This window comes from Phyllobates terribilis, unplaced genomic scaffold, assembly GCF_046119375.1.
Source record: "Phyllobates terribilis strain yellow unplaced genomic scaffold, ASM4611937v1 Scaffold_5__5_contigs__length_657084704, whole genome shotgun sequence".
NCBI lineage: Eukaryota > Metazoa > Chordata > Amphibia > Anura > Dendrobatidae > Phyllobates > Phyllobates terribilis.
In genome coordinates this window covers 575,676,795-575,689,824 of record NW_027362765.1, presented here as the reverse complement: position 1 = coordinate 575,689,824, position 13,030 = coordinate 575,676,795, and the positions used below count along the sequence as shown (strand labels likewise).

General features: G+C 49.0%; 1 protein-coding gene across 1 annotated transcript in view; it reads left to right on the top strand.

Annotated features, from left to right (window-relative positions):
* Window positions 1-13,030, top strand: part of CHAT (choline O-acetyltransferase) — a 202,789-nt gene that overhangs the window by 12,047 nt on the left and 177,712 nt on the right. Inside the window, exon 2 of the mRNA XM_073685964.1 lies at window positions 723-828. Coding sequence (XP_073542065.1) covers window positions 766-828 — 63 coding nt within the window. The 5' untranslated portion in view covers window positions 723-765. The remainder of the gene's footprint in view (window positions 1-722; window positions 829-13,030) is intronic.

Genomic DNA, 13,030 nt, shown 5'->3' with positions numbered 1-13,030 from the left:
AATATGTAGACTATAAGTGGCTTTACATTTCTTAGAAGCAACATGCACTTTCTACAGTGTGTAGAATATGTAGATTATTTATTATGGCCTCTGCATTACCTCTGCCTATTACTCATCGGGTCATGCAGGGTTGTGATAGAAACAGGACCTATAGGATGAAGCATGAGCATGCACAGACACATGACAAGGAGAAATATGGTTGTAGAAACTGGCAATTGCAGGGAGACATAGTAGAGCATTAATGAAAAAACAAAAAAATTGTTTATTATAATTGATCGTGAAACAAAGTTAAAGCACACCTGCCAGCAGGATTGTGCTTAGTAAACCACATACATTGTCAGGTGGGTGCCTTTACACTGAGTAAAATGATACCTTTGTTGATGAAATCCATCCCGTGGTTCTTTTATAATCTTTATTTTCAGTTCTGCCATAATGATAAGCTCATGATCTGGTGCTCTCATTATGTATTCATGTATTCCTATCTGTGCCTTATGACAGGTCACTGTGCTTTCAGTGACCTGCCTACTGTTTTAAATATTGTCTGTGCAATTTCTGTTCAAAAGTGAAAATCACAGGATGGATTTCATCATCAAAGGTATCATTTTACTCAGTGTAATGTCGCCCACCTGACAGTGTATGTGGTTTACTGAGCACAGTCCTGCTGACAGGTGCGCTTTAAATATTTATTTCCTTTTAATTTAAGAACTGTATTTTTTCAACAGATTTTACTACCTTGAAAAAACAGTATCTTTTTTATATCATAAAATGCCTGTGTTGAAAGAAGCCACACTTGAAAAGTCTGCAAGCAAAGGCAGCAAGGAGACAGAGGTAAGACAATAATAGTATTTTCATTTACATGGTCGTTTTTAATAGTCTCCGAGTTTAACCTTTTAAATTTAAGTTAGATATTTTTTGTTCATACTGTTTATGGTCTATTGAGGTATCGTAAACACACAAAAGCAGTATCTAAAAAGGACAAAAATCAGGGAAGAAATTTAAACCAAAATAAGTAAAAATTCTGGCCAGCTGTCATAGGTTTAGAATACTGTATAGTGTAGTTTCCTGTGCTTTATTAGAGTTTAATAAGTAACAAATAAACTCTAGCTCTCAAGCCTATTAACTACAATTTTTAAGTGAAAGCTCTCTTAACCCCTTCATGACAAGGCAATTTTTTTTTTCGCTTCCGTTTTTTTCTTCCCCTTCTGTCAAGAGTCATTTTAATTTTACGCTGACATAGCTGTACAAGGGCTTGTTATTTTTTCGCAATTCAAAATGTAGTTTTGAATGATACCACATTATGTACTAGAAAATAAGAAAGCAATTCCAAATGTCTTGGAAAAAAATGTGATTCCTCCATTGTTTTGGGAGTTTTCTTTTTATATATTTTTTTGTGCAGTAAAAATTACCTGGCAACATCATTTCCCAGGTAAGTTAGATTACAATGATACAAGACATGTAGAGATTTGGATGGGGGAGTTTTGGAAAGTGGTGAAAAAAATTGAAAATTTCCATTGTATTGTATTATTTTAGGAAAGTTTGTCGATCAAATAATAAATAATAATTTTTAGTTTTTCCCTCTTTTCAGCTTTTCTTGTTCAGGTTAATTAATTTTATGTTTTGATAGATTAGACAGTTAGATATATGGTGATACTAAATGTTTTTTTTTTCTCTTTATTATTTATGATAGAAATTGGGGGTGATTCGATTCTTTATATATATTTCTTTACAGATGTTTTTAAACTTTTTTTAGTCCCCCAGGGGACTTTAACCTTAACCATGCTCTATAAACTGCAACATAAATGAGCTGTGCTTCATAGGAGGACTAAGATAGAAGCCATTGTCGCAGGCTCCAAGGTGTCATAACAACCATTGGGTTCCCTTCTACGAGATGAGGAGCCGATGCAAGCTCCGGTCACTGCTGTTAGTAGAAGATGCAAGTTGTGTAACATATCTGACATCTACCCGAGATGGTGCAGGTTTAGCTCCTGAGCCCGCTCCATATATACCAGCACCTGATTTGTGATGTACTATTATGTGACATGTTGGGAAGCGGTTAAAGGAGTTGTTAGAGACTAGAATTTTTTTTTTACTATACTCTGCCAGCTCTGAATAATCAATTGAGATTGGTACTGCTATATCTTTTTTTTGCCTTCAGCCCCCACCCCCAGCTTCAACTGCATGTAAATGTTGTGGCCATCTCATAGCGCTCCTCCCTTCTGTATATGTACAATAATAGACAAATAGGTAGAATTTTCTCTAATAACAAAAATTTTGGAGATTTTTGAGAGCAGACAACATTCTGTTTGGATCTGTGTTTATTCAGGACACAGATTTCATATTTGGGAATTGCACACAGCTACCCTAATCACACATAAGAGACACATACTAAAATCCCCCAAAAAATAAGATCTTATCCTTTGTAGTATTGTCCTACACCAGTCCTTTCTATATTCCTTCTCAGGTCCCTTTATGTAACCCTCTCAATAACAATAATAATAGCAGCACTGCAGGGCCGCGGCAGGAGGTCTGGGACAGGGCCTGATCCAGCGTCCTGTGTCAGCAGAGGCTCTGAAGCTCGGGATGATGATTTATTGCACCGGTTTGCACTTTCATGCAGATCAGATCGCGCTGGAGGTGGAAGTCATCGGCTCCAGCGTCACCCGATCTGCGGGAATGTTCAAGCTGCAATAGTAACTCACAGTGAGCCTCAGACACCAGTATATAGAGTCATCCTGCACTGACTGAGCCTGAGCCTGGCTCCAGAACATTATATATCATATGTAATTCCATACATTATAATATGTGAGGTCCTGCTGCCAGGTCCAGGTGTGATCAGTCCAGACATATAACACTGTAGGCAGGTGCACATAGTATAGTACATCCGTACACAGATTAGTATATGACTGGTGTATAACATAATGTGATACAGACATCATATATCATCTCATGTCTGTAGTCACAGTAAATAATATACCAGACTTGGGCAAAGTGCAGCATGCAGGCAACATCCAGGCCTCTATGGACCATGACAGCCAAAGGACTGAAAACAGTGGCCCAGGGGCAGCACCATACCCTCCCTTGCCCGCGCCCAGATATCACCTCTCTCTGCATCCTCAAGGTGATGAGATGCAGACAGCGGTGAATACATTGGTGGAGGACGGAGTCGCCAACTCCTTCTTCCACCAATCAGCATATGCGACTGACCAGCAGATGCGATGACGTCATTACATCATGCTCTGTGGAGAGTCAGTACACCGGAGATCATCGCAGAGCTCCAGGAGAATGGGAGCGAGGTGAGTATGAGGCTTTTTTTTATTTATATGTATAGGATGTGTGCCTGTATATAGGGGGCTATGTCAGAACTCATACTGAATATAGGGAGACTGTGTGGGGGCTCATACTGTATATAGGGGGCTATGTGGGGGCTCATACTATATATAGAGAGGTTATGTGGGGGCTTATACTTAATATAGAGGGACATGTGGGGGCTCCCACTGTATATAGGGGCTATGTAGGGACTCATACTGTACAATATATAGAGAGGCTGTAGCGCCGGCGTCCCTGCCCTCTGCTAGGCAGGGACACTGTTCCCCTCACCCCTCTGCTCCGAGCCCGGCGTCCTCCTCCCGCTCTGCTGGCAGCGCGCGCTCCTTCCCGGCCACTGTGCTTAGGGCGCGCGCGTGCTCCCTCCCTCTTAAAGGGGCCGCACGCGCCGTCCTAAGGAGTCCCCGGCCAATGGCCGGAGGACTTCACCATATATAAGGCACCTCCTCCAAAATGGAGGTGCCCGAGCAATGTTGTTGCACTGTTCACTACTCTGCTTCAGCCCTCAGGTCCCGTTGCCAGTTACCTGCCAGTTTGCTGTCTGTTTCCTGCCTGACATTTCTCCTACCTGCTTGCTAGCCTGAGGTCCGACGGTCTGCCTTCCTACTCCTGTCAGTCTGTCTATGGACCAGCTTGCCCGCTCACCTGGGAGCGCACATCCGCTACCTGCCTGCTAGCCTACCTGGAGGCTCCGCCGTCACGTGCTGTGACCACCTGCCATTCCAGAGACTCCTGCCCGCTCACCTGGGAGCGCACATCTGCTACCTGCCTGCTAGCTTACCTGGAGGCTCCGCCGTCACGTGCTGTGACCACCTGCCATTCCAGAGACTCCTGCCCGCTCACCTGGGAGCGCTCATCTGCTGCCTGTCTGTTGGCCTACCTGGAGGCTCCGCCGTCACATGCTGTGACCACCTGCTTATCCAGAGACTCTCGCCTGCTCACCTGGGAGCACTCATCTGTCATCCGCCTGCTAGCCTACCTGGAGGCTCAGCCGTCACAGGTCGTACCTACCCTATACCCAGAGACTGCCCCGGTCACTTGCTGTGACCTCCTGCCCGTTCACCCAGAGACTGCCCCGGTCACTTGCTGTGACCTCCTGCCCGTTCACCCAGAGACTGCCCCGGTCACTTGCCGTGACCTCCTGCCCGTTTACCCAGAGACTGTCCCGGTCACCTGCTGTGACTACCTGCCCGTCTTCCCTGGTCACCACCCGCTTCCTTACAAGGACCGCCCCCTTGTATAGTAGCTCAGAGGTTCCGCCTCCCAGACCCGTTACAGTTTGCTCGGGCCATGGAACCCGGTGGTACCCAAGCTCCCTTGCTCTCGGACCTATGTCATGAACTGTCCCGTCAGAGGTCCCAACAGGAGTCCATTCTGGGTCACCTGCGGAATGTCAACTCACGCCTGGACACTCTGACTGCTCCACCAGCAACCACCGCCAGTGCCATGACTCGCAATCCAGCAGCTCCGCTGCCCACCAATACTATGGTATCCTACCCCGGACCCCGGCTTTCTGCACCTCCTCGCTTCGGAGGCGACTCCGCTCAGGCTCGGGGCTTTATAAATCAGTGCACCCTGCACTTTGAACTCCTGTCCCACCAGTTTTACTCCGACCGGGCCAAAATTGCCTTCATCATGTCCCATCTCACCGGGGAGGCCCTGGCCTGGCTAAATCCTCTATGGGAGAGAGGAGACCCCCTGGTGTCCGACTTGCCTGCCTTTCTCACGGCTTTCCGGAAAGTCTTCGACGAACCCGGACGGAAGACCTCATCCGCATCATCTCTGCTACGCCTCCGTCAGGGAAGTCTCACCGTGGGCCAATATGCCATACGGTTCCGTACCCTTGCCTCGGAGCTGGCCTGGGATAATGACGCTCTGGTATCTGTCTTCTGGGAGGGTCTGTCCGGCCGTATTAAAGATCAACTCGCCGGTCGAGACATTCCTACCACTCTCGATGACCTAATAACTCTTGCCACCCGGATTGACCTACGGTTCCAGGAGCGTGCCAAAGAAGTCACCCGTGAGAGGAGGTTTCCACGTCTAGTTCCTACTTTTCAGAAACCAGTCACTCCCTCCATTTCTCCCCAGGTACACTCTCCTGAGCCTATGCAGGTCGACCAGACCAAGATGGTCAAAACCCGTCAGGACTTACGCCGTGCCGAGGGGAGCTGCTTCTACTGTGGCAGTAAGGAGCACCGGATCCGTACCTGCCCGGAGAGGTCGGGAAACGCCTGTGTCTAGGTTCGCTCAGAGAGGTCGACCTAGACAAGAATAAATCCTCTCCATCTCTGCTGCTGTCAGTCTCAATTATCTGCGGGGAGAATCGTTATTTCGAACTAGCCCAACTTGACTCTGGAGCGGCCGGGAATCTTATTTCACAGGCCCTGGTAGAAAAATGCCGCATTCCCACCAAACGTCTGGCTATACCATTATCTGTCGCTGCTGTGGATGGGGGCCTCTTACCACGTCCCAACCAACTCATCACCGAATCCGTAACTCTGCAGGTGGGAATGCTGCATTCTGAGAGCATCTCTTTTCATGTTCTGCCTGGACTCTCTCACGCCCTCTTACTAGGTCTACCTTGGCTCCAGAGACATGCACCCGTGCTTGACTGGCAGACCGGAGAAGTCCTTCGCTGGGGACAGGACTGTCATAAGACTTGTTTAGTTCCTGTTCATCCCGCCCGTCCTTCTCCTACCCCAACTAATCTACCTGGACTTCCGATTCCCTATTGGTCATTTGCTGATGTCTTTAATAAAAAGGAGGCAGAGACATTACCCCCTCATAGACCATACGACTGTCCTATCGACCTGTTACCCGGTACTACGCCTCCCCGTGGGCGTATTTACCCATTGTCCGCTGCTGAGACCCGGTCGATGTCCGAATATACTGAGGAGAATTTGGCCAGGGGATTCATCCGGAAATCTACCTCCCCGGCGGGAGCAGGCTTCTTTTTCGTAAAAAAGAAGGACGGCTCTCTCCGTCCCTGTATAGACTATAGAGGCCTTAACCAGATCACGGTGAAGAATAAGTACCCCCTTCCGCTCATTCCAGAATTGTTTGATTGTCTGAGGGGAGCTAGAATCTTCACCAAACTGGACCTCCGTGGGGCGTACAACCTGGTCCGTATCCGTCAAGGGGATGAATGGAAGACTGCATTCAACACCCGGGACGGCCACTATGAATATCAGGTAATGCCCTTTGGTCTCTGTAACGCTCCTGCCGTCTTTCAAGAGTTGGTCAATGACATCTTCCGGGACCTTCTCTACTCCTGCGTAGTGGTGTACCTGGACGACATCTTGGTCTTCTCTCCGGATCTCCAGACTCACCGGAGAGACGTTCGTCAGGTCCTGCTCAGGCTCAGGCAGAATCACCTCTTCGCTAAATATGAGAAGTGCCTCTTTGAGCAGACCTCGCTTCCGTTTTTGGGCTACATTATTTCTCAGACCGGTCTACGAATGGATCCAGAGAAACTGTCTGCCATCGAGAAATGGCCCCGACCGGAGGGGTTGAAGGCCATTCAGCGGTTCCTGGGCTTCGCCAACTACTACCGCCTCTTCATACCGCACTTCTCTTCCCGGACTGCCCCAATTTCCGCGCTCACCCGTAAGGGTACTAATCCCAGAGAGTGGCCACCCGAAGCAGAGGAGGCCTTTCTTTCCTTAAAACAGGCCTTCTCTTCCGCCCCGGTGCTGCATCGCCCAGATGGCAACAAGCAGTTCTTCCTGGAGGTTGACGCCTCCTCCTCTGGAGCCGGAGCGGTACTTACCCAAAAATCATCTTCCGGGAGAATGGTAACTTGTGGCTTCTTCTCCAAACTCTTCTCCTCTTCTGAGCGCAACTATTCCATAGGAGATCGAGAGTTATTGGCCATCAAGCTGGCATTGGAGGAGTGGCGTTACCTGCTCGAAGGGGCTCTTCACCTGGTAATAATCTACACTGACCACAACAACTTGGCTTACCTCCAGCATGCCCAGAGACTTAACCCGCGCCAAGCTCGGTGGTCCTTGTTTTTTGCTCGCTTTGATTTTATTCTTCATTTTCGCCCGGCTGACAAAAACATCAAGGCGGACGCCTTGTCCCGATCCTTTCTGGTGTCTGATCTCGAGGAAGAACCGAAACACATCATCGATCCCGCCAGAGTAATGCAGGTGGCTCCCGTGAGTCTAAGTCGTCTCCCTCCCGGTAAGACGTTCGTATCAGTACCTGATCGGGAGAAGATCCTACACTGGGGTCACTCGTCTAATCTAGCTGGCCACGCCGGTCAGAAAAAGACCCTCCAGCTTATTACCCGGCACTACTGGTGGCCTACCCTGCACAAGGACGTAATAGACTTTGTTTCTGCCTGTGTGTCCTGCGCCCGTAACAAGGTTCCGAGACATCTGCCAGCCGGTCGCCTCCTTCCGCTTCCAGTACCTGCTGCCCCCTGGCAGCATATAGCAATGGACTTTATAACTGATCTCCCCGTCTCTGCCGGTTGTACGGTCATTTGGGTGGTCGCTGACCGCTTTTCCAAGATGGCTCATTTCGTTCCCCTGCCAGGCCTCCCGTCTGCACCCGAGCTGGCTAAAGACTTTATCCGCCACATCTTCCATCTTCATGGCCTGCCCCTCCACATCGTGTCGGATCGTGGGGTACAGTTCACCTCACGCTTCTGGAGAGCCACTTGTAAACTGCTAGACGTCACCCTGGACTTCTCCTCCGCTTACCACCCACAGTCTAATGGTCAAGTGGAGCGGATCAATCAGAACCTGACCAGTTACCTCCGGCACTTTGTTAATGCCCACCATTCAGACTGGGTGGATCTCCTGCCATGGGCCGAATTTTCTTACAACAATCACGAGAGCGAATCTTCCTCCAAATCCCCGTTTTTTGTTGTCTTTGGTCAGCATCCTCAGATCCCATTTCCCGTCTCCACCTCGGTGGACAATCCGGCTGCGGAATCTCTTGTTAACAAATTTTCCTCCATATGGGAGAGTACCCGATCCGCACTCCTTCTGTCATCCGAGCGTATGAAAAGACATGCTGACAAAAAACGTCTGGATCCTCCTCAATTCTGTCCAGGGGATAAGGTCTGGCTCTCGTCCAAGTATGTCCGGCTCAAGATTCCTTCCTATAAGTTAGGGCCTCTGGAGGTCATCAGTCAGATCAACCCGGTGGCCTATAAATTGAAACTCCCGGCCAACTTGCGGATCCCTAACTCCTTCCATGTATCTCTCCTCAAACCTGTGGTACTTAACTCTTTTTCCAAGTCTACAGGTACGCCTCCTGCTCCGGTTTCCGCTGAAAACGAATTTGAGGTACAGAACATTCTGGCCACCAAAAGGGTAAGAGGGAAGACCTTTTTTCTAGTAGATTGGAAGGGGTTTGGTCCTGAAGAGAGAACGTGGGAGCCCCGGGAGAACATCCATGCCCCTCTCATCCTAGCTAAATTTCTCTCTGGCCTAAAGAAGGGGGGGCCTAAAGGGGGGGGTACTGTAGCGCCGGCGTCCCTGCCCTCTGCTAGGCAGGGACGCTGTTCCCCTCACCCCTCTGCTCCGAGCCCGGCGTCCTCCTCCCGCTCTGCTGGCAGCGCGCGCTCCTTCCCGGCCACTGTGCTTAGGGCGCGCGCGCGCGCGCTCCCTCCCTCTTAAAGGGGCCGTGCGCGCCGTCCTAAGGAGTCCCCGGCCAATGGCCGGAGGACTTCACCATATATAAGGCACCTCCTCCAAAATGGAGGTGCCCGAGCAATGTTGTTGCACTGTTCACTACTCTGCTTCAGCCCTCAGGTCCCGTTGCCAGTTACCTGCCAGAAACCTGCCAGTTTGCTGTCTGTTCCCTGCCTGACATTTCTCCTACCTGCTTGCTAGCCTGAGGTCCGACGGTCTGCCTTCCTACTCCTGTCAGTCTGTCTATGGACCAGCTTGCCCGCTCACCTGGGAGCGCACATCTGCTACCTGCCTGCTAGCCTACCTGGAGGCTCTGCCGTCACGTGCTGTGACCACCTGCCATTCCAGAGACTCCTGCCCGCTCACCTGGGAGCGCACATCTGCTACCTGCCTGCTAGCCTACCTGGAGGCTCCGCCGTCACGTGCTGTGACCACCTGCCATTCCAGAGACTCCTGCCCGCTCACCTGGGAGCGCTCATCTGCTACCTGCCTGCTAGCCTACCTGGAGGCTCCGCCGTCACGTGCTGTGACCACCTGCCATTCCAGAGACTCCTGCCCGCTCACCTGGGAGCGCTCATCTGCTGCCTGTCTGTTGGCCTACCTGGAGGCTCCGCCGTCACATGCTGTGACCACCTGCTTATCCAGAGACTCTCGCCTGCTCACCTGGGAGCACTCATCTGTCATCCGCCTGCTAGCCTACCTGGAGGCTCAGCCGTCACAGGTCGTACCTACCCTATACCCAGAGACTGCCCCGGTCACTTGCTGTGACCTCCTGCCCGTTCACCCAGAGACTGCCCCGGTCACTTGCTGTGACCTCCTGCCCGTTCACCGAGAGACTGCCCCGGTCACTTGCCGTGACCTCCTGCCCGTTTACCCAGAGACTGTCCCGGTCACCTGCTGTGACTACCTGCCCGTCTTCCCTGGTCACCACCCGCTTCCTTACAAGGACCGCCCCCTTGTATAGTAGCTCAGAGGTTCCGCCTCCCAGACCCGTTACAGAGGCTATGTGTGGGCTCATACTGTATATAGTGGGACTGGGTTGGGGCTCATATTGTATATATGGGAACTGTGCGGAGGTTTATACTGTATGTAGAGAGGCTATGTGGGGGCTCATACTGTACATAGAGGGACTGTGTGGGGCTCATACTCTATAAAGCGAAGCTGTGGGAGCTCATACTGTATATGTGTGTGATCTCATACTCTACATAGAGAGGCTATGTGAGAGCTCATAATCTATATAAAGGGGCTATGTGAGGGCTCATGTTGTATATGGGGCCTATGTGAGATCTCATACTGTATATAGGGTGACTGTGTGCAGGATCATATTGTATATAGAGGTACTGTGCGGGGTCTCATACTGTACATAGGGTGACTGTGTGCAGGATCATATTGTATATAGAGGTACTGTGCTGGGTCTCATACTGTACATAAGGACTATGTGGGACTCATAGTGTAGGGAGGTTATGCGAGAGCTCATACTGTATATAGGGGGCTATATGGGTGCTCATAGTGTATATAGGGAGCTATGTTGGGGCTCATAGTGTATACAGGGGACTGTGTGGGTACTCATTCTGTATATAAGGGGACTGTGTGGGGGCTCATACTGTATAGGGGACTATCTGGGGCTCATACTGTATGTAGGGTGCTGTGTGTGAACTCATACTGTATATAGGAGATGTGTCAGCATACTTAATTATGCTCATTATTAAGTGATACAATTAATATTAATATAAAAGAATAATTATAATGTGTTAATGTGAAGGTTTCACCAATTTAAGATACACTAGGTAACTGCTCTCCTCCAAATTAAAGATGTCCGAGTGCATGCAGAGAAGCTAATTAACCAAATCTGCTAATCTGGTTGAAAAACTTCACTCAGAGACTGAACCACGCAAATGGCATACTTTATTACGTAGACATGGGGTTAAATAGCATTCTCCTTCTAGGTGGGATTAGTAAAATTTATTGCTCTTTTCTGATAACTCGGCACGCTGTAATTTATTCGTCCATGTATCTTTTGACCTCAGCAATGCCTTAGGAATTCCGATGGGAGGGGTGAGTTCGTCTCTCAGCGCCATCTTTGCCAACTCGACATGAATCTATCTGTTATCTGCTGTGCACATGCATACGTCATTCCCAGGAAATCATTTAGTTGTTCGTATCTACAATAAGAATAGAAGCTATTAGTTATATATTTATTAACTATTAACATAATCCATGTGCACATACACATTTGCATACATACATACACATAGATTATTCCATCATCTCTAGATTGATTCACACTGATTAGGTAATCTGTTAAAAGAAACTAATTGATTTGATATAATATATATATTTTACCTCGACAGACTCCCCTGAAATCAATTATTTGCTTTTAATATCCATATGCTAAAAATCAGAGGGGGAGAAGAATTGACCCTATGTTAAGGCTATTCTGGAACCCTACGATGTGATGGGCGCCCCGTCCCATTTAGACGGACCCATCGACCTTCCTAAATCTAACTCATATGAAGAACTACAGGAAAGGGATGGAGACACTAAAAGATCTAGTGACTGTGTAATCGAGGGCCACCCCTAACACAGAAATATGGATATTAACTTTACAAACTCATTTACTTCCGATAATCTCTCTGGTACAACACTTTTGTTCTAAGGAGAACTGTTTGTTCATAGATTTTGAGAGACTTAGTAACTTTCCCTGTGGAAAATGCTCACCTATCATTTTGCATACCCCTCCTTTTTCTGCAAGTAACATATCCAGAGCTATTCTGTTTTAGAAGGCCATGGTAGATGTGGGTGCTAGTTGGTCAGCTATCCCTTTGTATGGCATCTTTGCTGTAATTGACAAATCTTTGTTGGTTATAATTAGTGTTGAGCGAGCACTAAAATGTTCGGGTACTCGAAGCTCGGGCCAAGCTCACTGTGATACTCGGGTGCTCGAACCGAGCAACGAGCCCAATGTTAGTCTATGGGAGACCCGAGCATTTTGTGGCGGCACCCCCGGCAGTCTGTAGAAAGCCTAAAAAGTGCCCAAAACAATAGTGACAGTGCTCAAACCACATGGGGACAGCATGGGCATTGCCCCAGGAAGCATTTCTGACCCCCAGGTCACTGCTGTTAACAACGTGGTCAGAGGTATTAAGCCACTTTTACGGGCTCACAATAAAACATTCAAAAACGAAACTGAAACGGTTTTCCTGTGAAATAAGATAAGGAACTTCCTTTCCAGGGTAAAGACTTGTATATAAGGTAAAATAAATAACCTAAAACAAAAATACTCCTCCACACCTTGGGCTATGTTCACAAGCAGCATTTTTTATGCGTTTTTGCACTTTTGTATTGCTTTCAACCGTGACAAATGCATTCACCGGGAAATGTCATTTTAACATTTTACAATCTTATCTGGCCATGTGCTGTGTGACACATGCATACAGTGCTGAAAAGACATGGGAACAGCACCTGGAAGCATCTCTGACACCCAGGTCACTGCCTAAAAGTGTGCCCATCAGAAGTGATCCTTTCCGCATCAGAAGATGCAGACTTGCAACTATCCCCGTGCAAGTCCTTGTCCCAGGGCAGTGTTCAATTGTACCTCCCCCATTCCTTGCAATGCAAGCGCAAGTATGCAGCCTGCCACCCACCCACCCCCAGGCTGCAATACCATACTGCTAGCTTGCACTTGAAATGGGGCCTTTTAGTTTGGAGGAGGCCGAAGCTGGCCACTACCTCATGGCTTCTTCGGCAGCGAGGTATCCATACTCAGTCCCCAGCCGCCCGGCGGCTGGGTGTCCACGCTTGGTCCCCAGCTGCCAGGGGGAGGCCGGGTGTCCATACTTGGACCCCAGACGCCCCGCGGCCATGTGTGCACACACGGTCCCCAGCCGCCTGGGGGCGGCCAGGTGTCCATAAACAGTCCCCAGCCGCCCATATTTGTCCTTGGAAGTTCCCCCACACTTTTCTTAGCCTGGCCTGCTTTAGGGCAGCATTGGACGAGCCCACCAGGGAACTAGACTCCTCCGGTGGGCCCTGGCTTCTCCATCAGGGGAGTTGAGAGT